Below are 27,552 nucleotides of genomic sequence, written 5' to 3' on the forward strand. Positions count from 1 at the left end.
TGTCGTATTACCTTCTACAATTTTGATGGCTATCTCCCTTGAACGTTCCTGGTTGTCGGGAAAATAAGCCATTCCATGTAGAATCTCTGTAAAGTCGCCGCTATAAATTGTATCTGTTATTTGTATTAGGTTGCGATTGACTTCGAATACCTTTTGTCCGGGAGTTACGTATTCGGACTCATAAAAATCGTCCAATTTCGTATATTGTTTTCCATAGCTGTAATCCTGCGATTCAAGCTTCGATAAGGAAAAAGTGTGGTTGAAAAAAAAAAACAACAAAAAAGAACAAAAACGTTATTTACACAGAATGCCTGCACTAAAACTAGCAAGCAGTGGTCTGAATCACATGTGGAGATGACGAAAAGTTTTATGTCACGATTACGCGATGACGCAACATATCACAAATGTGTTGGTCTTATTAAATTTAAATTACAGGTGCAGAGATTCGATGACTATCGTGATAGCTTATTCTCAGTCCGTCCGTCCGTCTGTCTGTATTTCTGTCTGTCTATGCCACTGTCTCTCTTTCTCTTTTTGTCGCTTCAATTGAAATCGTAACGAAAAATTAAAATCTATAAAATGTCACGCTACAGCATTTTACAAATTAAACATACGAAATTGATATTAAGTGAATCACTCAAAAATACAAACTACTTGTTTGCCCTTGAGCTCATCAGCAAAGCTAAAGGTAAGTCATCCTCAAACTAACGTCATTTAAAGATCAAATTTGTGCCCAGAATGCAAATTATGCCTTACTTCTTCTTGTTCCCGCATGTTCTTTAGAGCTGACAAGAGGCTTGTGAATGTAGGGCGATCAATTGGTCGTCTTCTCCAGCAAGGTAACATTATATTATAACTATGAAAGAGCAAAAAGAATTAATACATATTAATGTAATATTATCAATCTTTGCCAGTCTTGATAAATAAATTAGATATACTGTGTCGTAACTGTGAAAAAGTAACAAATGTTATTAAATGCTATGCGGATGATTTACAAATTTGCGATGGTAAACAAGTGACAATAACAGAGTTGACTGAAACATGCTCAAGGAGCAGACGAGGCTGATTACAACACGAAAAGTTTTAAAAATAACAATGATAGCAACTCACACATCTTCGTCACAAGAGTCAGGTCGCAGTAACCGGAAACCTTGTTTTAATTTCGTAACCACGTCGGTCTGTTTGAAGCCTTGGTAGGGAGTGAGACCTGAATAGAATGACGGGTCAAGAATTGAAATGAGCATAACAATTGTGCTGAAGATCTTTAAATGCTTGCTGATAAAGAAATGTATTTTGGGGTTATAAGGGGTAGAAACAGACCCGGCTTTGGTATCATATGTTTCTATTTTGTTTTTGTTTTGGGGGATTGTTTTTGAAGTTTAGTATCAGTTAGGGGTCCTAGCCAATAGGATTTCGGTCATCATTGTTAGTGGTCGAGTTCTGCTGATTGTTTATTCTTTTACTCCTGCTCCTTCTTCTTCAATTTTATAACACTAGAACTAAAAACCTAAAACATGAAAATAATTTTACGTCCCTTTGCTAATTGGCAGATACGAGTACTTGAGCACCTGACTATGATATCTTACAGGAAGCATGAGTTTGCTTCCATATTGGGTTTTGTGAACTTTAACAAACGAATTTTATAAAAAAAGGTAAATCTACTTAAAATTTTGTGTAGAATGTATGCCGTGAGTGACCTAAATTTGCGATAAACTAGTGAACTGTCACGTGACTATTAGTGCCATATTGCATTTTGAAATAAATCAAATTTGAACTTTGAAAAAAAAATTCTAAGATACGTATCATACTCTACGTGAGTACTACTTAGTGTGTGAAGGTATTTGAATTGATAATGTGATTGCAAAATTAACACTAAAATGTTTTGGATCGGTCATTTGGAATAATGGCCATATTACCATTTGTGAAAAACGTGTACGATAACATGAAAAAATAATGAAAACAACTTTCCGGAACAACAACAACAAAAACAAAAACATTAGCTGAAGCACATTGGTTGAAACTGCGCTTTGCACCGTGACCTTTTTCAAAGTAGTGTAGGTGACCTAGGATGACCTTTGACCGACCATGTACGACATCATCTACGGCTAGGCAAAACTAATTAAATCCTGAAATTTCAACACAATAAGGGCTGTCTTACATAAAAAAGACAGCTATTTTTTCAAACTAATTTCACAGGCTCCTTCGTGCAACTTTGCAACCGCTTTGGCCCCGCTAACGCTGCTTGTAGCTTAAAATGATTATTTATTCTCACACTTATGGTACACTTACCCCTGGTAAATATTTCCCATAATACTATACCAAACGTCCAGATATCTGTCTTCATGTTGTACATTCCATATTGAAAGCTCTCCAGTGCAATCCCCTGTAGCAGTCGTCCAACTGAATATAATACACAGACACAAAACGATTTTACAAGTGTTTTAAGAATAAATATTGTTTAAGAGTAAGTCAAAGTTATGTAGGTGTTATGTGATGTTAATTAAAGACGTTATCCATGGAAGTTGTGTCTTTTCGAGGTCGTACGAAGAAAAACAACAACGAATGTTTATTTTGTGTACGGGACCTGAAACAATTTGAAAGTTACACCAGCTTAGATACATTGATACATATAAAGACAGTAAATTACATTTCACCTGATTTGTGACTGTGAAGAACTGACCATCGTCAATAACCCCTGTGCAGTAGCTGAAATTTGAGATTTTGCATCTCATTCCTTCGAAAACGGAAATGTGCTCCATTGCGAGATATCTCCGTACGACCTGCATTGGTATATTTCAATACAGACAATTTCGTGTTATTATATTTTATTTATGATTTTATATATCAGATATACCTGCCCCCTACACTAATTACTGACCGTATTTTCATTTTGATAATTTTCTAAATCCAACGTTTGGCATGGAGTCCGTTTGTTATAGCTCTTTCTATAGAGTCTATAGATATTTCTGTCCGTCTGTCTGTCCGCCTGTCTGTCTCTGTCTGTCTTTCTCTGTCTGTATGTCTCTGTCTATCTCTGTCTGTCTGTCTTTGTCTGTCTGTCTGTCTGTCTGTCTGTCTCAATCTCTCTCTCTCTCTCTCTCTCTCTCTCTCTCTCTCTCTCTCTCTCTCTCTGTCTCTCTCTCTCTCTCTCTCTCTCTCTCTCCTCTCTCTCTCTCTCTCTCTCTCTCTCTCTCTCTCTCTCTCTCTCTCTCTCTCTCTCTCTCTCTCAGTTACCTTTTTGGAGCATATGTATTTCATCCCTTTAGCAACATCAATCGCAAAAGACAATAGCTGGTTTTTGTTAACACTTTCCCTATTGTCGACTAAATATTTCTTCAAGTTTCCTAATTTTGGACGACCTGTTATCAAGAGCAGCGGTTCTGGAATGTAAAGATTACCTTAAATAGAACATTTTTTTTAAAATTTGTCTTCATCTTTAGTGTCATGTGTATACATCAATTCATTTAATACAGAATTTACTGGTTGCGTTTAAATTAGGTACAAATACAAACGTACTTGCTTGGGCAGAATTGGAGTTCCCAGTACAATACTTATGTATACAGTATTTGGTTCAAAATATTCTTACTAAAAATGGCACCGCCTTTAAACTCACCCGATTTAGTACAACAGGCTATGATATTGTCGATGTTTTCATGGAAGTGCAGCGTTTTCATAAGGTCTATTTCAGCTTCAATAGCTGATTTAGAAATGGCATTTCCTGTAACAGAAATCAGTAGGTTGACGATCAATCGGAGCAATGTCACAATAAGTCGCAAATGACAAAGTTTAAATTAAAATATGTGCTATTTAGTTATTCTGTAGTGCAAAATGATGCGCTTGGCACAAATGTCGTTTAAATTCAATTACCTATTGGTTGCTTGATAATGACTTTGGTAGAGCCTTCTTTTCCACCGATAAACCAACCTTCTCCTTCCTGAAGTTCGAAAAAATCCCCGGAAAATAATGTTGCATCGACGTGTATTCTTTCACGATCAACCTCGAAAACCTGTTGCCCAGATACAAGGTATTCATTGTCTTGCTGTTCACCTAGTTGTGGTTCGACATATTGATCTTCATAGCAGGCAGACTTATGGAAAGAAAATAAAGAATCAAGAACGTCATTACAATGTTTGCTTGTCTTTTGTTTAGCTTGTCAAAGTGCAATCAAGATAAACACATTAAAACACATACTATGTTTGTTGCGTCTTTATCTTAACAAGAGTAAATCAATAAACATCTGAAAATGACTAAAACACTGAAAATGTGCTTTTTATAAATTTTGAGTCGTTACAGCTGCATTAAAACCTGAGTCATATAAGTTACATAGAAAGTGATCAACTTTTTTAGATTAATCACCTTTCTTTTCAATAAAGATGGTGATAAACCTTCATCGTACTCGTGGACGTCTCCTAATTGACCACTTAAGTAATCGTATTCATAGTCGCCGTCATTGTTCTCGATATCGACTGTGTTATTGTTAACAGGATTATCGTCATAGCTATATCTTTGACCTGCATCATCCAAGACTGTTACATTGCCAAGCGTTTCAATACGTAATTCTTCATACGGATCTGACTCTTCAGAAATTTCATCCGAGAGTGAATATTTTGAGTGTCTCTTCTCTCCTGGTTTTAAAAAAGAAAGTGTAACCTTATCTACTGATATTTATATATCATGCTGAAATCATTTCATTAGCGGAACAGATTATACTTTGGTCTTTAGACAAGAAATAAAAATAAAGGGTGATACAGTAAGTCGTATTAAAGGAGCTATATAATGGTACCTATTACTCGAATAATACATGCGATCGTAAGATATGTAGATTTTACAGTATTAAGTTTTCTTCAGGTGCTTATATATAAGTATCAAGTAAGCACCTGATATAAATGCAACTATTTGAATTGCCAGAAAGTTCTGAACATGACTAATTTAATTTAGCGTAATTGAGGAAAGTGACTCAAATGAGGTGATAAACATCAAGTGACCCAAATGATGTGATATCTATCTATCTATCTATCTATCTATCTATCTATCTATCTATCTATCTATCTATCTATCTATCTATCTATCTATATATATATATTATATATATATATATATATATATATATATATATATATATATAATTTATTATAACTATTTGTACTTTATTATTTTTTTTATTGTTTATGCAAACAATCGTATCTGTAATGCCTACCTGAATTCCTGTGCTTGAAACTGCATATTATTACTATAGCAATGGTTGTTACTAAAAGCGCCGCTGCCAATGACGTAGAAATGGCGATATCCTCTTCGAAAGGCTCGCTTTCTGACATTGCTAAACAAAATCAACAAATCCAAATTGTGATTTGGAGATCCCCTTCAGTCAGAAAGCTCCGTTAGTGACGTCATTGCAATGTAGGTATTCTTTGAGAAAGGCCATAGTCAGTATTAAATACAACGGTGTTCCGATTACTTGAAGCACATTTAGGCATGAACTGTATCTTAGAAGTATTTCAATGAAATGTATTTAAATTTATCCAAAGTTTAAATACTTTTTTCGTACTTGTGTTCCTTTAAGGTTTAAAGTTAACAGCCTGCATTTTTTGCCGACTTCAAACATATTTATTTTTCAAACATCCAATATAACTCAGCGGCACTTTTTATGAAGCATTTGTTATATCTCAGAGATATTTCATGACGTCCACGGGAAAACTGAAACATATGAAGTATTGTAGTAAAGAGTCGCGACGAAGGTATTAAAACAAGAAATAAAGTAAGAATAACCAGGCATTTTAAGCTAGCAGGGGAAGACACAGAGACGTGAAGTGCCTAAAACCAAGATACTAACAAAACATGCACAGATCAAACATTTACTGGCCAACTACTGAAGATCGCTCTGCATATTATGTGTATATTTACCGAATCTTTACCTCCTTACCTTTGAAGCAGACCAACGATATCATTTATACATTTCATACCTATATAAACATGCGTAAGACGGCTTCAAGAGTCGACATAGTCTGTTCGAGAATGCGTTCGTCGGTGTAACCGTAAAAGCGTTCGTTAATAATTGACTACCACATGACCCTAGGGACCTCATTGATCCGGTGATTGCTCTGGTCTCCATAAAGTACACTGACATTTAATAAAAAATCTTTATGCGTGATTAATTATTTTACTAACAAACTGAAATATAAAACAAAGGTTTTGATATGTTAACATCACTGTGTGATACTCAAATTGACAAGCCGAACAATTCACAATTGGAGTTACTGTAACAATTCAATATGGTTGAAGCTACCTTTTAAAACAATAACATAAATTTTGCAACTTACACGAGTGTAAGGTCAACTGTTTAAGAATTGGCAATCAATAATACTAATATATTTTCAAGTTGTGTTATGCTTGATTTCTTCAGAATTTTAGGACACTAATACATTATTATCTGATGTTCTTAGTTTCTGAACAAGTGAATGACGATGGGGAAGATTGGAAAGAAAGTAACACTTACCAAATCGTGACAATGGCAAAGGTTTATTTATATGAGCAAATTTTGAAAGAAATTATAAACTTTGCAATGGTCGTGCTATCGATTGTCCCAGACGGAGAAATACACAACGATAGAGCCAAGTTCTTGAATTTAACTTAGTGCAATTGTTACTTTCTCTGGCAGTCGTTCATTTGAGGATGTGAATGAAAAGGGGGGAATAATTACTACTCACGGATGGCCAACGATGAACGGTTGGTTTTGTGCTTTACTAAGATTGTTGTCAGTTCTTTGAAGGTGCTGGGTGATCGAATGTAATAAAACTTGTTAAATTTGATATTGATATTCGTAGAATTGTGCCATGGTTTTATAATATCACCCTCACATGATCCCAGTGTCATAATCTCAAACCGGTAACTATCAGCTGCTTAAAATAATATATGTTAATTTGTTTACTTTTAATATCTGGCACGGCATGGCAGACATGGCCGAAATATTTGCGAAAAAAAATATAATAATGAAACTAGTGTTTAGTTTCGATGTCGCAAATACATCTGGATATCAAACATGATATCTTGTTAATGCAAATTATTGATCTTGTCAACCAAAGTATTGAAATCAATCAGTAGATGGTTGAACTTTCGTGACCAAATCAGGAATGATTTAGGATTATGTCAAATGCCGTTTAGTCAGAAAAATAACGTCAGAGCTTCTGGCTAAATTATTACTACAGCCCTAGTTGTATTGATGAGAGTGGGTAGCCACCATTCGTAAATATATGATGACACGAGGATACGGAAAACTATTTCAACTTTTATAAGGCTGGATGTTAAGGGGAATGAATGAGTTGATAAATCAACAACATGGGCAGAGAGAGAACATAAGGCGGATGTCTATTGATTGACTACAGGTCAGAGGTTAATTGGCAAAGGTTACGGCGAAAGTAAAGCTTGTGCTGATATAAAGCTTGTGATGATATGTTCCACCGCTGAATTTTTATTGTTTTTTAATGTCAGATTTTAATGCTGTGTCTTTCTCTTTGTGTATTGTTATTGTGTGCTTCTTTTCTGTACTTTTTTAACTATGGACGATTTTTTAATAGTTTGTCTGAAATAAAAACCTAATAATAATAATAATAATAATAATAAAGCAATGGCATAAGATCACCTAAGATATAAAGAAGAGATTGATGATTATATTTACCATGTTTGTAATACACTTAATTGTATTCAGAATATTGCGAATGCAGGTTGAGGAACAAATTATGATTTTACGATGTTATTATCATCATTGTTATCGTCAACATAGTCAGCATCATCACCACCATCACCACCACCACCATCATAAGCATCATCATCATCATCATCGTATTTATCCGTTTCGACAATGAAATCTCTCCCAAATTGGCCATCGTGTACGAAATGAGTAGACCATGTTTTACAAACCATTATCCTAAAGTAATGAGTGCCATTTAATGCCAATCAAGATTGCACGTTTATTCATTGATTTCAATCCCGAACCCAATACAGCACATACTTATTTTTATTGCTGTCGACTTGTTTATATTTGTGCTTAAATTTTAGGGAAATCGAACGAAATAAATTAATTTTATTTGGTAGTTGAACTGCAAATCATGTATGAATATTCTAAGAACAAACATTTGCTAATCGTGGTGGACCTAGGGGAGCATTGTTGTTACGGTGTCGCTGTATTCTTCAAGGCTTATCGTACACACACGAACACTGACCCTGTTGATCTGGCTTTTCCGCATTTGCTGATGCATGTTGTTTGTCCAAAAGGTGGGCATTGAATAACACAAACATATCCATAGTAATGAATGGGTGCAAACTTTGTGATCGCAGAGTTGGCTGACGGAAATTGTTTTAGTAATGTAATCAGTACTGGTACTCAGTCTTAAGCCCTCAGTAGCTATGTTTGACTGATTTACATCTGCTCTTCGAGTCAGTGGCGTTGACGTCACATGATAAACACCCACACAAAGCGTGCTCATTTAATTAGTTTCGTTACTATTGTCCTTTGTGCCGAAATACAGGTGGCGTGATTGGACATGCTATTTCCTAGTATCAGGTACATGAATTCATTCTTGTCCACACATAATTCATTTTTGTATAACAAAGTCCCGTGCTCATTTAATTAGTTTCGTTACTTTTGTCCTATGTGCCGAAAAAGAGTTTCTTCTCGTACAGAAATAGAATCAGACTATGTCGACCATGATGTATCACACTAATCAATAATTCGGGAGTTGGGCGTGGTCTCTAGAAATTTGGAGTTTATCTTCTTACTTACCGTGTTCTTTTTGTGTTTAGTTTTGTTTTGTTCTGCCTTTAAATTCCGAAATGTCATCAAAGTTTGTTTTTCACCTAAACATCAACTGAATTAACTGGTACTACCATAATAATAAAAAAACCACTCCCGCATTAACGAATCCGAGGACGTATGCCCTCGCTTGTCAGAGTGGGTGAAAGGTCATGTAAGTCAATACTGTAGTCAAGCAACACATGTATCAAGAGCTTCAAAGCGCATAAAAATATCGCTGGTATCGAAAGATGCTTACACGCTTCGTCATTTTGAATAGCAATTTCGTTTCCTATTCCTTTGTATTGGTTGATTCATACTCAGAGTTCGGCTTTTGATACATATTACCAATCTCGAAAGCTCGTATTTGTTTGACACGTTTCAAACTGCATTGGTCAACATTTTGAAAGAAAACATGTACAAGAAAAAGCATTGGCGGTGATAAATACTAAACATATATAACATTGTTTGCTAAACCTAAAAATATGTTCCCCTTCTTCTTCTAAATTGAATTATAGCATTAATAGTCGCGCCAGCGGCTTACTGACTACGCATGCGCTTATTCATAATATACTATGCGAGTAACCGGAAGTGTACCCTTCTTTCACGGGCGCCGCCATGTTTTTTTTTTTGAGTACTCGTAAATAAACAAATACGAAACAAATTACTATTATATAACATGCCATTTATAAAATATACCTCTTTTATTAGCCAGTAAATGTTATTATGCACCTTGTCGCCGATACAAAATATCGTTTATGTCGATAAAGGGAGAAAACTGTCGTGCATATGAACGGGGGCCTACGCAAAGAATGCTGGGATTTAATTTTAGAAAAGCGCCCCCTGTGTCAATAATTAGATTCAAAAATTGCCAGTTTTTAGACTGAACGCTGTAGTTTTCAGCACGAGGGACCGTGTTTTCAGCTTGCAAGTGGAAGGTGGGCAGTGCGGTTACCATTGCAATAATAATGATTGCATAATACGTCCCTTGTTTAACGCAATAGGCTGTTATCATTGTAAAAAATGCCAATTTTTGTCCAAAATTTTTACACGTTACAGAAAATCTATACCTGCTCTGCTGCAGGGTTTGACGTCGTGTACTTACGTGAACTGCTTTCATCAGAGGGAAACTGGGCATAGTTGTCATATAAACGTTTATGAAGTAACAATTAATTACATTTTATCATGAATCAATACAAATAACATTGCCAATACCCCTGGCGCGACACCAAGGGCTGAGCCCTATATAATATTAGTAAAGGTGTGTTAACATAAATTTATTTAGGAAATGCTCGTACAATTAAAACTTCCTCTGCCGTATGTTTCGTCAGATCCCTTTTTATTTTGTCAGCAGCTTAGGTAGTCTTACTCTATCTTTTGTAGAAGTAGTTGGTAGAGACCAAAAATATTTGGGTCATATTTCACAGTCAGTTTCTTGTTACTTTTAGAATTATCATGACAACATCTGTAAACGCCAATAAAGAAGAGAGCCGAGGTTTTAGAGGCCGTGAAAATAAGCTTACTCGATCATTGCATCAATTTTAAAAAAAGACAAAACAATACCTTTCACAAAACAAGGATTTTCGTTCCCTGTTGAATTCCACAGTTATCGGTTGTGCTCAGTAGCTATAATTATCGAATTTCCAATTACATCAAAGACATTCACCAGTGTACCGCCAGAAATTTATCGAATCTCACCATTAGACAATCGTACAATTGTGCGACCTTCTAATATTTCAATATAAATGGAGACTTTAGCGCTGTTTCCTCGTAAGCTATATGAGAAACATCAGTGTTTCATTCAATGATCCTAGTGATGTTTGTTTGTAGAGTAACGACATAGCGCGTACAAACTTATGCAATACATCAGCGTTTTAAGAGGACTTTGGTTTCTGCCTTGTCGGCATGATATACCAAGTGACCCGACGCGTTCAGTTGCATTCAAAGTACATTGCGTTAGATCAGTAAATAGCGTCTACCCTATCAATAACCTTCGAGGAGTTAAAACCAGCTGATATGGTCAAACAATTGAAAATGCAAATGTAGAGTTTCGATACCCTTGCCTGAGGACAAACATGTTTTGTCGAATATCATGACCAATTGTGTATACTGGCCACAAAAACGCACACATGCACAGTCTGTCTATCTGTCTGTCTGTCTCTGTCTGTCTGTCTGTCTGTCTCTGTCTCTGTCTGTCTCTCTCTCTGTCTCTCTCCTCTCTCTCTCTCTCTCTCTCTCTCTCTCTCTCTCTCTCTCTCTCTCTCTCTCTCTCTCTCTCTCTCTCTCTCTCTCTCTCTCTCTCTCTCATCGTAGACCAGAACTTGTAATATTACATACTTTCTTTAACAGCTCCCGTTAAGTTTAGCTTTTATCACCGGCAATGTATTTCGATACATTGATCAAAATATGTTACAACCAGCGTTATTTACCTGTTTAATAAGTGGGGGTGTCATTTTATCCTCTGGGGCTATTTCGAGTAGTTTCGTGACGTTATGAAAGTTTAGGTTCTGCTTAGAGAAGCGAAGCAAAAAATCCCATATCTGAGTAAAAGCGTCAAGACATATTTAAAATAATTTTAAGCCAATGCCGATAGTTCATAAGGTAGTCATTGTCTGGTCTACTTTGACTGTAAGAAAAAGTAAAATAATTACTTCAAAATGAATTGTGTATGCAAATATACTAACACATGAGAATATTAGACTTTTCTCTTTACACGACCAATATATCTTTGTTCCCGTGACTGCAAGGGGGCGAAATGAAACAAAAGGTCGATGAAAAGATGACTGACTTCAGAATTCAATGTTATAAAGAGAGGCCTCCAACTTATCAACCAATGAAAACCATACCAATTTATCAATCTGTACAGGACAGAACAGTCACTATAACGAAACACCTGTTAGTTCGATGATTTATGATTATTTATAGTTTGCATCTGCAGACACCGCATTGCTTACTAAGTTTGCAAAAGTGTGGCAGTGATAAATAAGATCAGCAGTTGACTATCAGAGGCGTACTGCAATGGTCGACAAATTGGTCGTCAAAAGGCGTTAGGTTAAATAAATATTTCCCTCTTAATCACCATATTCTAGTTGAGTGCGTTAATTTACGTATTAAAACTGTGAAATTGCACTAATAAAAATAGATCTGTACAGGAACAAGTGTTCATTTTTTGTGCCATAGTCTACCATTTATTGAAAAATTAATTACGTGAATCAAATTTATAGTGAATAATTATGCCATACATTACTGTAATATGGAGGAGTTTTATTTTTAAAGAGAAATATATAAAAAACATATACAAAGTGAGTAAATTTATGTATGTGTGTATAGCTTTATAAATTCCAACTACTTGTATAGTTGTGGTGTATCATACATACATAAATGCTGCACGCATGCATCTGTCTATCTATCTATCTATCTATCTATCTATCTATCTATCTATCTATCTATCTATCTATCTATCTATCTATCTATCTATTTTAACGAAAACAACTGCCTTGCTTGTAATATGGCTGAATATTTCATAACATTCTTTGACTTATGATGTATTGTTATAGCTTTTTCTTCTAACTATGGAAGCAGTTATTAATGCCCATGCTTTCATCAGGTAATAAATGTAGCAAAATTGCTTATATGCACATTGCCAACAGTGGCGATATAACATTGGTTAATGGCCATTAAGTGCTTGTATAAAAGCTGTCAAGCAAACGATAAAAAAAAAGACTTTCAGAAGACTAACCCTCAATGGCAATTAAATGTCAAATCTCGAGTACATTGATTTCATGCTACCGGCCCCTTCCTCTGAAACAATCTTGACAATACGGAGACAAAATCTCAGATTTTCTTCCGTCAGTGTTGCACCAGGTTAGTTCAAGATACCCAAGACTGCAGAAGGACGCATGTAATACAAATTCGTTCAAACCATTTTCAACAGCTGCTCTCGTTCAGTTGTACAGTTCAAACTTTAAGAGTTCCTATTTTGTAAAGAACATGTATATGGGATTAATTTACATCTAAGAAATTGTGAGTGATGCAATCGCAAATCAGACTAATATTTCATGATTTCAGTGGTATTTTTATTCTGTAATTTCTATTTAACGGCACAATTAGTAAATATTGGTGCCGATCATCGTATATCAAATACATGTTACTTGTAAAAATGTTGATGGGTTCTACCATACATTTATGATACTCTCAAGACAAAAACTACTAATAAAACCAGGAAACTTTTCAGTATTTTTCCAGACATCTATCCATAGAATATCTCTATCTCCGGCAATGGAATTATTTTGATTTTGTGTACAATTTAATGAATTTCGTTTTCACTTACGTCTTTACTGTCCTTGAGTTGCTTCGTCCGTTGGAGGATGGTAGAGAATGAAAGCCGCTCCTTTGGCATTTTCTGCCAACAAGCCAACATTAAGTCGTATCTACCATATATAAAATATTGTAATGTGCTTGAAGCAATGAAAGAGATTCAATGATCAAATATGTTACAACAATATATTTGTAAGATTTTCGGGAAATGTAAACAATAAATCATAATTATTGACACTGTACATCAGGTATGGAAAGAAAAAAACGAAATTGTAACTGCATTGTCACTGTTTTCAAACAAATTCATATGTAGTGCAGTTCAGTAATAAACGGTTACACTTACAAGCTTTTCGTCGATGTGGGTATATCTTTGTAATCGTATTCCTCTTTGAAGAAGAGATACTACTTCTTCTTTCATTGAATTTTCAAACGGATCACAACCTTGTACAAGTAAGACAAATAAATGCAACGCAGATGTTAATATTTCTCAAAATCTATCCTGGAAAATCTAATTAAATTCCATGATTCATATCATGTAAACGGTGTATAATGCACTTTTTCGGGAAAAATACTAGTGATACAGAATGTAGGGCAATGAACCCCTGATTTAAAGTTTGTAACAAAAAACAGTGCATGTACATGCTATTGTTCATTCAATCGATGTACGCAAACGCAGGTTTACAAAATCCCTCTGCACATTTTCCCAAGCATTACATACCTAGGGTTGCAATTTCCCACAGTACAACGCCAAATGACCACACATCAGATTTTACACTGAAAGTCCAGTTTGTTAGTGACTCAGGAGCCATCCAAGGATATGGAAGCTCGCCCTTCAATTAAAAATAGGATATAATTGCGCTCTAAATATTTGTGTGTGTGAATATACTGTATCATGGATATACAAGGTATACTAGTTATAATAGCACGGGAAGTCTCAGATTCAGTTGCTACTTCATTAGTGTCGTGCACATATGTTATCCATATTTATTAGCAAATTATATTTTCAAGGTGGAGGTGCATGTTGCCAACACGGTTGTTTTCAACGCAATATGTCTCATCAAAGATGACAAGGAACCTGCTCATATTAAATATTTCAAAACGCAGAGACTCTAAAGTTTAGTATGGTAGCAGTAGTTTCCTCGAAGGATAAAGTGGGCATACTTTTGGGTAAAATACCACACTTTGGTATTAATGATAAAAATTAATTCAAGTCATAAACTTGACTTTATGTTCTGAAAAAAGAGTAAATGTAGAGAAAATTACCATTTTATTTTTCATTATTTTTCGTCATTCTAAAATGGCATGGGTTTAAAGACTGACACTCAAAAGAGGTGACTAAAGTCATGATTAGCAAAATTGAAATGCCTCTTATTCAAAATATAAAACTCTACAGCCAAACAAAATTATTAGTTGGTAATTATATACTATACATACCCGTTCAGCTAACTTCGTGAATCTGCTCCCGTCGCTTACGTCACTGGTGTAGCTTAGATTTGATATCTTACATGTAAGTTCATTACATACAAGGACGTGTTTTGCAGCGAGATATCTATGAATAATCTGATTGAAAATAACACAGAGTGTGATTTCATACAACTTGTTTTTATCAGTCTATCATCCAACGGGTATTAGCCCATTACAGAATGAGGTACGCGCAACCCATATACCCCGAAGCAGCACGGAAGAGTAAAGTGCCTTACCAAGGGGCCCAACACGGTTCTAGAGCCTTGAACTCATCGTCTTCCGACAGTGGGTCCATTACTCTGGACCTACCAGGTCTTGAACCGGGTCTCAAATTTACTCACTGATATGATAGTGAGTGCGTTACCCTAACCACCTAGTCCACGGTGCCTCACGATAGTAGGTTCTAATTGTATAATATAAGCAATTTGGTAAACATATTATTAAATAGCTAGCTGTTCATTGATTTATGTCATATAGTTATACAATGAATAATATTTTATTACGTTAAAGTGTCTGTTATCATATTCACCGCAATTTTAATATCATAACTTTTCCGCAAAATGACACCTACAGTGAACATTTTCCGATATTGTCGTATCAATAAACAGGAAAATGTGGAAATCAAGAATGTTTCAATGGGAAAGAAGATAAAAGAATATAATAATATATAATTTACTCTCCGTTTCTTCTAAACGTTATGAACTGTTTATAATGCACATTGACAAAAACTGTGATAAATAGCTTATAATACATAATGATTTATGGTACTTTTTAAATTAAATCGATCATTAAAAATTATTTTTCTCCAAAGATTTAATGTCAGCAGTAAAAACTATATTACACTTGAGACTTACCCTATGAGACGCAATGTGTTTCATTCCTTTGGCAATGTCGACCGCAAAAGAAAGCAGTTGTTCTTGGCTGGCTGCATTGTTGTCAATTAGAAATTTAGCTCGATTCCTCTGAAGGTAAGCTTTTAAATTACCATGTTGAGAATATTCCAAAATCAAATATGGCTTTTCTGTAACAAAATTTATTCAAAAAGGGGAATTTTAGTTTCCATCTTCTCTGGTCTATATACAGAACCATGTGTTTCATTGTCATATTATTAAGTACAACTGCAAGATTGACCCATATTGCATTAATCACCAATTTCCATCATATCACGAAGATGCTTGTCAGCAAATGTCAGCAAATGCAACATACCTTTGTTTGTGCTGTAGGCAAGAAGAGATATCACATTTGTATTGGATAGGGTTTTCATCACTTCAACCTCTTTACTTGCAGCCTTTGCAGTTACCATTTCGTCCTCGCCTAAACAATATGTGCCAATATTAATTTTAAAAAATGAAGCAGAACGCTCATACAATAATATAAATATATCGCATCCACATTTCACGTAAAGATGTTCAACCTATCTCATAAATGTATCCAAACCTTTATATGGATGACAGCACAGGGAACCGCAAGTAATATTCGCGTTTAAGTTACGAATATTGTTAATCAATATCGCGTATTACACTTTTTTTTCATTGTACAAGCATTACTTGTGTCTAGTGTGTGCCTACCCTAGCTATTTCTATGTACCTAGGCCTACACTAGCTATTTTTGTGTAGTTTATCACAGAAAACAACCAGTATCTGTTAATCGCCTAACCTAATCCCCTCCATTAATTTGCTCAGCCGATCACCAAATTGGGGGCTTATCACCCTTACCAATGATTCATTGGTTGCTCACAAGGTAAAAAACGGAAAAGGGTGGAACTCTCAGGGGTCGATTCCAAAATAGCTCCATTTTCGAAGGCTCAGGTATCGTAAATGCTCGAAAACGGTCGGCACAATATTTGTACTGAAGCAAGCAAGAACGCCGACTAGTTTTTTTTTTTTTTCCCATTTCTATGGTCATAGACGGAGTACAGCGATCGAGTAGAACCAGTCGATGGCATGAGGATGGGAGTAACGCTGGAAGACAGCAGTTGCGACCTTTGACTTTAGGCTTGCTCATATCTTGTTTACGGGGGCTAGCAAATTGGCAAGTTGTCCATACAATATGCATACTCCCACAAAAGCCACGCTGAGTGTACGTCAGGGTCGATTGATATACCCTCAGTTACTCAAAGTAAATCTTTTCTCTACGCTTTAGTACACAAAAAAGATCCGACAGAAAGTTGGGATGGTCAGTTCGCTGACAGATGTCCCTATGCTTTGATTTGGTAGACATAACTGAAACACTGCTGAGCGAAAAACAGTAACGTTACCATATAAAGAAGTTTCAGTGTTTGTCCCGATGAGCGAAGTCGGGATGCTGTAATCAAATGAATGTTTCTGATAAAATATCATGTTTGTCAGATCGAATGAAGTCGTCTGCCTGGTTATTCTTTGACCAAAGGCAGTGGAGTGGCATAGAGAGTTGAGTGGAAGACGAGTATCCCTGCCAATGGCTTTGCAGTGATGCCTGCTCGTGTCTGATCATCGTGAAATAAATGATTGGCAACGTATTTTGTAGCAATGAAATAATTCACGACTGCTGCCCAGAATTTAAGGTCAACAATTTCACAAAAATATGCCAGTTTAGAATGTGAAGAGAGAGAGAGAGAGAGAGAGAGAGAGAGAGAGAGAGAGAGAGAGAGAGAGATGGAGAGAGAGAGAGAGAGAGAGAGAGAGAGAGAGAGGTGAGGGAAGAAAGAAAGAAAGAAAGTAAGAAGTTAACCCAGTAATGACTCATAATGGAACGAATGGTGGATGTCTTAGCGTTTACCTCGCGAAATGTTCTTGAAATGTTACAAAATACCATCGGGGAAGCAGAGATTACTGAATGATATACTATTGAAAGGGATGTATTACAAGAGAGAATAACGGCCTATTGTTTACGGTCGTAGGACCGCGGTCTGCATTATGGGCGTCAAGCAAGGGTTTAGCTAGACTAGCTCCGAAGTATGTGGCATTTAGATAGCAAAACAGAATATGAGGACTGCAGGAATAAACTTCAGTAGACTGCCGTGTTAGTAGTGAGATTGTCGCGAGACGGAAGCAACTCGTACATGTGGCATAGATTGTGGAGAGGAGTTTGGACAGCCATGCGACATCAGCGTATAGCGCCGGACAAACACGAAAAGACCGGCCTTCTAAGAGGAAACATGGTAACCTGCACACTGCATTATCAATGGATTATCACTCACAATTCGGGACCTCAATTTTATAGACATAAGCCAATCTGTTCGTTCCAGGCTCCAGTATTTTCGTGCACATTACTTGACACGGAAATTCAAAGCAGGCTCCGTCTCTGCTGTACTGCTTAAAATATTACATGCATACCTAATAGTTGTTAATTCGTGTTCATCTTTGCATATATATGCTACGGACCCTGAGAGCTCACCCCTTCCCGACTTCTACCCTATGAGCTGCTCAAGAGTAATTTGGCCAGGAAGATAAGCCCCGCTTTGATGGTGATTGGTAGAACAAATTAATGAAGGTGAATGGGGAGAGCAATCAACAGATAATGACTCTTTTCTTTGAAATACTATATAGAGATAGCGAGGGTTAAGTAATAGTCACACACTAGACACATGTAAAGCTTGTATAATAAGACTAGGTTTAATACATGTCATTTATTGATCATATTCATAACTTCTAGACAAACAATGCTTGCAGTACCCTGTGATGACAGTGGTATTTTAGGAGCTCACCTTTCGGAATCTTGATAGCAATTTTCTTTGGGAATTTCTCCTTGCCAGCCTGTGATGTTTCCCCAGCAAATATATCGCTGAATTCTCCTTTGTAAAGAACATCCTCTATCCTTACGAAATTATGATTAACTTCGAACACATTTTGCCCAGGCGTTATGTATTCAGACTCGAAAAATCCGTCCAACTCTTTGTAATGTTCGGCAGGTACCTACAGCGATAAAAAGTGGTAATGTATAGATTTGCAATGCTCTGTGGTTCATGAGGTGCTCAGCCCACTCTTACCAATGTAAATTGCAAAAGAAAACCAATCACCTCCTTGTAAGCTTGTGAAAACTTACTTCTTCCTTTTCCCGAAGTGCTTCTAATCTTGACAGGAGACTTGTAAATGTCGGTCGATCATTAGGCCGTTTTTTCCAGCATTGTTCCATAAAATTGTAGCTGGCAATGAAGTTTATAGATAAAAAGTTTTGTTATTCACAAAATTGATGTTTATTTCAACAAATAATTGAACGTAAAACGGTAGTTTAGACAAACTGTAAGGGACGCAAAAAAGGCAGCCTGATGGAGCCTAGATAAATTAACATAGAAAGGAAGACAGTAAAACAAATCGAACATTAAATGTAAACAGAATAACAAACAATAATTGTTGGCACATAGAATTTTAGACTTTAAAAGCAAGAGATATTCGACGACACTGAGATAGACTTAAATATCATAATAAGATAAAAGTATACATAGCAACGGCGAGCATAAGGGGAGGTACCCTATCTAATGATAGATGAAACATTGAAAGAATCAGAAAACTTCTTTCAAATTAGGAAAACATGCAATAAACATAAGCTCAAACTCGAAAGTGGTAGTCTTTTGAGGCTTAAAACCTTACACGTCTCCATCCACATAGTCTGGTTTAAGCAGCCTGTAACCTCGTTTCAGTTTCTCTACAACATCTTCCTTGCAATGACCAACGTATGGCAATAATCCTGATGGAATAGGTTAGAAAATAACGTCAATATCTGGTCGTACTCACACATTAAGATTGAGGACAATATACTTTTTAATGAAAATCAGCATGTCTTTATAGTAGTGTAATAGCTCACTTTTCTTTGTAATTTCACATCCGGTCAGTGTAATATCAAATTAATGATAGGTATTTTAGTTGTGCGACCAATTTTCATACTCCTAAACATTTATTTTCTTTCTTGATAAGTCGCCATAAATCCGATGTTAGAATTCTATAACGAGTGTAGTTTATTACCTACAGTTAAGACAAACGACTTCTTTAATTGTTTCTTGCCTAAAATGCTCATGTGTGTATGTTATGAACGATTATGTTTTAAGACGTACGGATATACGAAAATAGTTTGGTATTTATTGTTGACTTGGTTATTTACCGTATGTGAATATTTCCCACAATACTACTCCGAAGCTCCATATATCAGTCTTCATAGTGAAACTGCGTTCCTCAAAGGTCTCCAGAGAAATCCATCTAAAACACTGCTCGCACTGAAGTTAAATTGTAAAAGAGATACATTAGCATAATACGTTTTCGAGAACGTGACGTCTTATTTCCTTCAAGTTTTATGCATCAAAGTTCCCGCTAGCCAATACTAAGGCACGATGTGTATTCATATCGTAATTAAGCTGTTCCTAGTATTCACTTACCTCATTAGTGACCCGGAAAAACTCAGAATCCGTGATAACTCCCTCTGAATAGCTGAAATTTGATACTTTACATCTAAGTTGGTCGTCGAGTAAGATGTGTTTTGCAGCAAGATATCTATGGATTATCTTTCGGGACATGGAAAATAAGAAAGCATAATAATTAGTAGGCATTACTATCTGTAATTAAAGCCCCAGTATTTCTAACTTTTAACAATTTTTTTTTTCATATTTTTGATTAAAATGACATCCTCAGTATGTGAAAGTAGACCATAATTAATACTGAATCGCATGGTTTGCATGCCCAGCCCGCCTCACGATTAACAGTAAAAGGAGTGAAAAATGACTTCTTGTCCGGACCAGAAGTCAGCTTTGTTGACACACGAAACGAAACGTAATCACACCACCGCGCATGCTCAACCACATCTACACAAGTTTTACTGTGGCGTCCATAGAAACTTACGCTCTTCGAAAAGGTCTGGTCCATCGAAACTGGAGACTCAGCTAAAAACGCGCAAAAGTTGGGTGAAATACCGGAAAGATATAAATATGTAAGTGTTTACAGATTGTTCCGACGATAATGAGCCGTGCAAACAAACGTCTTAAACAGCTAAACTAACGACGTAGACAGTCGATTGTAAGCTTCATGCAAGGCATTGCACGTTGTGACCGACGGTACGGAGATCAAGTTTACTGAATGAATTGAGAGAGAAAAACATATATGAAGAAAAATTCAATACTTCACCATTGTAATCATTGAACTAGTCGTTTCTTCCATTATGGAGTATAATGAAAATTTCGTTGAAAACAAATGACGGGACTGATTCTGCTCCGTCTACTCGAACGAAATTTTGTGTACGGCCAGGCTACGCTGCAGGCAACACAGCCTATCAACTTCGCATATCGACCGTTGCCGTAATTGAAAAGCTCAGAAAGGAAAAATTATATCTCGAATGCAGTACAAAAATCTTACCTATTAAGTTTAAAAGTATTTCCAAATAATATCGAACGTGACGGGTAACTAATCCTCACAAGGACTACAATAGTACAATTATCGGCTAGCTGCGATGCGATGGAGCTTCAGGCATGGTAGAAGTTCGAACACAAGGGAGATCCCCGCCTCACTGCAAAGTCGTCCCCTGCGCACCCGGTCCGACAGCAAACTAACCTCTTGGTCTGATTCTGTTGTTTACTTATTTTGGTATAAAATTCATGATACATATATCTGACTTTCCCAACTGTACAATTTGCTTAAGACTGTGATTTTGGCTGCAGTCTACAGATGATCGGAGGGAGCTAAGGCAGGCCAAAAATTTGCATGGACAATGCCCGGGATAATTATACACGTAGCTCGATGAGAAAGTAATTTACATAAACCTAAATGAAGTAATCAATACAAAACTTTTAAACGTCGCTGGTTCTGAAAATTTATGATCAATGGTTCTGACCTACGGATTTTACACTGCGTTGTTTTCTTTTTTGCGCTTGGCCGGCTACTAGTCCTGTAAGGCTGTACTACATGGAGGTAGTAGACTGTACAGGTGCAGCGGGGCCGGGTCGAGATTGGCGTGGGGCCTGCAGCAAGGTAAATATGACAGCGTCCATTGCAGAATGCCCGCGTGTTCGCCTTTCGCGTTTGGGAGAAAATTTACCGCTGTAGGCCCTATTCAGAATGCCTTTTTACCGGTATAAAAGCTCAAAATCCAAGAGTCTGTAAATTTCTTAGCAGTAGCTCCATTGTTTTTTCTAAATTTTCGCTGAGATATCAGCCGTGCGTATACTGGTCCCGGTCGTTCTGACGCGGACGTTCACAGCTGTTTAGGGAGCCGTCATTATTTACGAACTGGCGGTCAAAGGAATTACATTAGAAACTCCGAAATTTTGAGTCACACCCCAGCCAACCATGATGACTTTGAGTAACACCCTCTCTAAGAGAAACTTTGGCTTACCCGAGCCCATGTAACAATATGTAGATAAAAACGCTCACCTAATAACCAGTCTCCGATCATATAGTATTGTTAAATTTGGATGGGTAGCATGTCATTATGGTATGGTTAAATGTCCAACTGGTTGTTGAACTCAAGCCAATTAAAATATACATTTCTATGATAATATAAAGGATGAATTCACAACAGTTCAGTTTTGCCCTAGATCCTGTGCACTTATAGTGATATCTGTCGGGAACATTTCTCCATGACCCAGCCTCTCCTTCCACCTCTGGTAACGACTGTAGAAAACTACTGTGTGACATCATCATCACCACTATCGATCCTCATCTTTACTGTCGCTGGCGCCATTGAGTACATGAACAACGATATCATTCTCATCGTCACTATCTTCTCTTTTATAATAAGTATTGCTAGTAGTAGCAGATACTTGTAGTTTTTTGCCTTGTTTCATCTAGTTGATATTTATTGTTCTGTTAAAGTATTTATTTTCTTTTTATTTAACATGTATCAGAGTAAAATATATATTATCAACTAATCATTATGTAATTGAGGACAGAGTAAGACAAAGAAAAAACATTTTGAGCACCCCCTTATAGCTTTCAATTTTTAAATGACCCCTAGGTCGTAAATACTGACGGTTCCCTTACTTGCTGCCAAAGACCATCGCGTTCACTGCATTCGACAGCCTACCATACATTGCCAAACTATGTTGCTTCGATTTCGCAATCACCTTGCCGCTAAAGCAACAATCAGCCGAAATTTATTACTTCAAGTTACTCAATTTTGATAGCTATTTGCCTACAGAAGTGAACCAAGTGTATATAGTGTCGTCTTGATTTTACATCGGTACCGGGAGTTCTGGGTGACCAACTGCAGGGTGCGCAGCGGTGCACTGCCGGCTGCAGTTTGAATAATCCGTGTTATCATAACGCACACTATACCAGAATAGAATGTCAGCCTCCTCTGCCAAAGTTCTGTATCCTCTGAAACACAGCAGCAGTACGTATTTGAACAGAGAAGAACAAAATAAAACCATTCGCAGGTCATTCAGCCGGCGACCATGGGCGATTACCCAGGCAGTGTGGCGTGGCATGGCATGGCCCCAGGAATGTTGCAGGCTCGATGATGTCATCAGTATCGGCGTTCTCGGTCACGTGCACAGCCTACAAGTTGTCAACAAACCCGCGCGGCAATCCAACTCGATCGGGCAATATTGAGCGTTTGTATGTCACTACAGGAGCACAAATTTGGCTGATTTCTTTACTGAACAACATTTCACGATGGGTGTAAGAGAATAACATATAATTTCGAACATAAAAAAGGTTAAAAGTTAGAAATACTGGGGCTTTAAAATGTTGTTTGCACCATTAGCAATTGTACTATATTTAAATAATGTCCCTTTCTCATCATTGGTAAGCCATGTGTGAATAAATAATAATTTTATTAACTTAAACAACAAACGTAAGTGTCCCCTGATTCTTCAAAGCACGGGCGGAAGAAGAAAGTTATTGAAGTATGTGTAGTCATGCCGTTTTTTGCCTCGAGCAAAAACCGCAGATCTATACGACTGATGCCTGATATATATATATATATATATATATATATATATATATATATATATATATATATATATATATATATATATATATATATATATATATATATATATATATATATGTTGTGTGTGTGTGTGTGTGTGTGTGTGTGTGTGTGTGTGTGTGCAATGTCTTACCTTTTTAGAAGTTATATACTCCATCGCCATATATATATATATATATATATATATATATATATATATATATATATATATATATATATATATATATATATATATATTATATATGCAATGTCTTACCTTTTTAGAAGTTATATACTCCATCGCCATAGCAATGTCAATCGCAAATGACAGCAGTTGTTTATGGAATGTAATAACATCTGACGTTTCAAGGCTTAGTTGTCTCTCCGTAATAAAAGTTTTGATATCCCCATAGGGGTACTTTTCTGTTATCAAATATATTGGATCTGAAATTCAGAATAAATCTGTCTTGTTAGATGCCTGCTATGTTAGTATATGTTAGTAAGCGTACCTGAGGACGATGACAAATTTTGTAATTGTGATTCGATATAATAACAGTGTATGCATTCATGACCTCTGACCTGCTACCTTAGGCTAAAATAGTACTTACGAAAATACCTAAAACACCAATCTTGGTTAAATTTTGAGTGACAATAGTAATTGGACCGATCAAAGTGTTAAAATTCCCGCTTTCAGCCCCGTCCTCTTTGTCCTCCTCCTCCCCCTTATCATCACCATCATAGTCATCATCATCATCATCATCATCATCATCATCATCTTCATCACTATCATCATTAATAACAACAATGGTGACAACAACGACAACACTTTCATGGACATTAACAATAACAGTAACATCAGCAAAACAGCCCAAACAACAACAATATTAACAGAAGCAGCACAGCAGTATAAAAAACCTCAAGAAATGCTATTGTTTGGCGAAAATATGAAGTTCTTACGTTTGTCATGTTTACTTACCTACTGTGGTGCAGCACGCAAAAAGATTGTCGATGTTGTCATGGTGGGCAAGGCGCTTTAAGATGTAAATTTCTTTCTTAACCATTGTACCTGAACCTTCTGGGTCTGTTGACAGACGAAATAAAAGGGCAAATATGATATGGATAAAAAGACGAGAAAACAACGATGCAAGAAACAAAATTTCCTTGTTGAGTTTATTAATTACCACTCTTGATCAATTATTTACCAATCTTTTCGGCAATACCAATCTTTTCTAGCAAAAATTACCAGTTGGTTCTTTGATACGGATTTTAGTAGTGTCTTCTTTTCCTCCAATGGAAAATCCTTCTCCGCTGTGTATGCGATGAAAACTGTTTGTCAATATAACTTCATGTAAATAGATTCGTGTACGATCAACTTCAAATGCTTGTTCACATGGTAAGATATATTCTTTTTCATCTTCCTCATTAGGATCGGCATACATGCCTGTCTCAAGCGATATCGAGAGAGAGAGAGAGAGAGAGAAGAGAGAGAGAGAGAGAGAGAGAGAGAGAGAGAGAGAGAGAGAGAGAGAGAGAGGAAGGAGAGAGAGGAGAGAGAGAGAGAGATTGTGGATACAGACAGACAAAGAGGCAGACAGACAGACAAAAAAAGAGAGGAGATTAACAGTATTGTTAAGCAAACACAGGACTTGGTGTAAAATTACGCGAGCAAACCAAATATACGAACAAAACAGAACAATAATCATAGAGAAATCATCATAGCCATCGGTGTCATTGCTTCTCTCTTCGACTGAAGACTTACTTACATATTCGCCTTCCTCGTCATCGCTCGAAACAGTGTGATTTGATTCTTCAGGAGAATAACGCACGGGGTTCACATTATTCGTGGAGTCTTGAGGAACTTCGACAATTACTTCGTAGCAATGCTCACTACTGCTCCGAGCTTAACAAAAGCAGATTCACGATTTAAGAGAAGTGAGAGACTTTAACATTGAGAAAGATATTCCGGAGAGAATTAGTCGACATTTCATCTCTATTGCGGAGGGAATGCTCTCTTGTGAATATCGAGAGCTCAAAAGCAATAAAAAACAGGTGGTTATTTAAATACATATCATTTGAGTAAACATAATTCTTTGCGTAGATATGTCGAACGCTAAAATTCAGACCATTCTGCTAAATAAATACCAGAATTCACTTCTTGACGACCTTCTTCTTAAAAGTACAAATTCTTCTCAGCTGACATTCAGAATTAAAGATATTAAGTTAGAATAGACGCAGATCCAATGTGATCCTTTCAGGAAATTAGAAATCTTTTTGTGAGAGTATGTATTCTTATGCGTCACAGTTCTGACTATAATAGACTACGCTAACTTCCTCTATTTCCAACTCTGAGTGAAAAATGTTTAAAGGAAAGTGTATATTCCCAATGTCTAAATGAACGACTGGATATACAGATTGATTGATAGATTGATTGAATGACCGAATGAAAGATCGATTGATTAATGATATAGGGCTTAAGAGGGATGGGATGGGAATGTATGTAATACAATACAAAACAATGTAATCTTTATTGTCCCAAGTAGTAAGTAAATATTGTTTTTTGTGATTAAATTTTATTTTTATTTAACTACAGGGAATCCCCCCTTACGCGTTTGCCTATTGTGCATGCGTGGAAGAGGGAATTCCCCACTGAGTCAGATATAGTACAGAAGGGGAATCCCCGAAGGGGTAATCCCCCTTACGCGTTTGCGCATGCATGGAAGAGGGAATTCCCACTGAGTCATTCAGCGCTGACTCACTGGGTAATCCCCCTAACAGAACAGTATTCTATTACCGGATGGAAGGGAGATCATTTGCTAGATAGATTCTGACTGTGCTGCAGCTCTGTACCGTTCCAGTGCCCGTTCCGGAGGTGCTTCTGGATGTAAGTATATACTCCCTATCGGAACGGTTTTCTGGTTGTGTGAATTTACTATGTTTTTCCTACACCTATCGGAACGAGATTTTCACCTACCCTACAGTAACCGTTCCGATCTTGAACATTGTTGCGCAATACCTTTTCAGGCAGGGACTTTCCAGTAGGACTTTCGCAATACCGTTCCGGTAGGCTTCGCGGAACGGTTGCTTAGCAGCCTGTGATGTCATGACAGAGGTCTGTCATTCTACAGTTTTTCGGAACGGTTTTCATGAAAATTTTCTGTGGAATCGTTCCGGTAGGTTTTTCTGAACTCGGAGTTCCTATCGGTACGAACTTGTTCACCCGATAGATAAAATTTTAGAAATTTCTTCTGAACTTAAAATGTGACGGAAGACCATTACTTCAAATAATATGAGTCGTTTTAGATAAATAACACTGATATCCAAAGTATTCACACTTTTATCTTTACGTACAAATGTAGTTCCAGAGTCGGGGAGGGATTCTACTCTATTCCCTCCAACAAAACATTCAATACTCATTTCATTACGGTCTTTATCGATATTTATAATAATATCACAAGTTGTTCTGTTATCTGTTTTCATAGCGTAATATCCAACCAAATCATCATACTCATCTCCTGTAGCTAACTTTACACATCTAATGAGAACTGTACCATGCTCAATTATTTTCATATTATCAGTCATCTGTTGATTCATAGTCTGTAAAGTTAATTCAGCTGTCCCCTCCCCCACACTTTTCAGACCCTGTTTCTTTAAAGTTGTGTCCCAAAATAATCTTACTGGAACCCCGCTAGCATTGTATGAGCAATAATTCTCCCCATTATTTATCCACCTTCGCAGTGTATTATCTGAAGACATTATTGTATTAAGAGGACTAATTTTAAGGTGAATCGGTATACCAAGAAGTGCAATGTATGGATTCTTAGGAGTAAGCCAACGACGAAAATCTAACAATTTATATTTGTTAACATTGCTATCGAAATAAATCACATTCGGAGTCCCAGGAAGTTCAGCCACACCTCCTGCAATTTCACTATCCAATATATCTAAGATGTTACGCGGTACATTATAAGGCATGAATTTCTTACTATCCCCATCCCATGTCAGAGCAAAAGGAGTAGGATCATTTGAAGCCTTTGTGGCGTCAATTACGGTTTCATCAATGTCTGTAAGTTCGGAAAATTCTACAGCATGTTCGTGACTTTGTACCGCGGCAGAGG

General features: G+C 36.7%; 2 protein-coding genes across 2 annotated transcripts; both read right to left on the bottom strand.

The window, feature by feature from the left end:
- Positions 1-2,340: 2,340 nt before the first annotated feature.
- On the bottom strand, positions 2,341-6,121 carry LOC139127788 (fibroblast growth factor receptor 1-A-like). Its single transcript, XM_070693662.1, has 8 exons — positions 5,921-6,121; positions 5,198-5,317; positions 4,357-4,625; positions 3,868-4,087; positions 3,614-3,718; positions 3,235-3,380; positions 2,655-2,780; positions 2,341-2,400 (listed from the first exon to the last, which is right to left on the bottom strand). Exons 1-8 carry the CDS (start codon positions 5,943-5,945, stop codon positions 2,341-2,343), a joined length of 1,071 nt encoding a protein of 356 aa, XP_070549763.1. The 5' UTR covers positions 5,946-6,121.
- Positions 6,122-11,951: 5,830 nt separating this feature from the next.
- On the bottom strand, positions 11,952-24,518 carry LOC139127835 (tyrosine-protein kinase JAK2-like). Its single transcript, XM_070693698.1, has 14 exons — positions 24,414-24,518; positions 23,715-23,881; positions 19,914-20,039; positions 19,643-19,754; positions 19,135-19,231; positions 18,590-18,689; positions 18,252-18,459; positions 15,773-15,880; positions 15,421-15,587; positions 14,537-14,662; positions 13,821-13,932; positions 13,446-13,543; positions 13,116-13,215; positions 11,952-12,759 (listed from the first exon to the last, which is right to left on the bottom strand). The coding sequence occupies exons 1-13, from the start codon at positions 24,496-24,498 to the stop codon at positions 13,120-13,122; spliced, it is 1,602 nt and encodes a 533-aa protein (XP_070549799.1). The 5' UTR covers positions 24,499-24,518; the 3' UTR covers positions 11,952-12,759; positions 13,116-13,119.
- Between the last annotated feature and the right edge of the window lie 3,034 nt (positions 24,519-27,552).

This window comes from Ptychodera flava, unplaced genomic scaffold, assembly GCF_041260155.1.
Source record: "Ptychodera flava strain L36383 unplaced genomic scaffold, AS_Pfla_20210202 Scaffold_37__1_contigs__length_1687728_pilon, whole genome shotgun sequence".
Lineage (NCBI taxonomy): Eukaryota > Metazoa > Hemichordata > Enteropneusta > Ptychoderidae > Ptychodera > Ptychodera flava.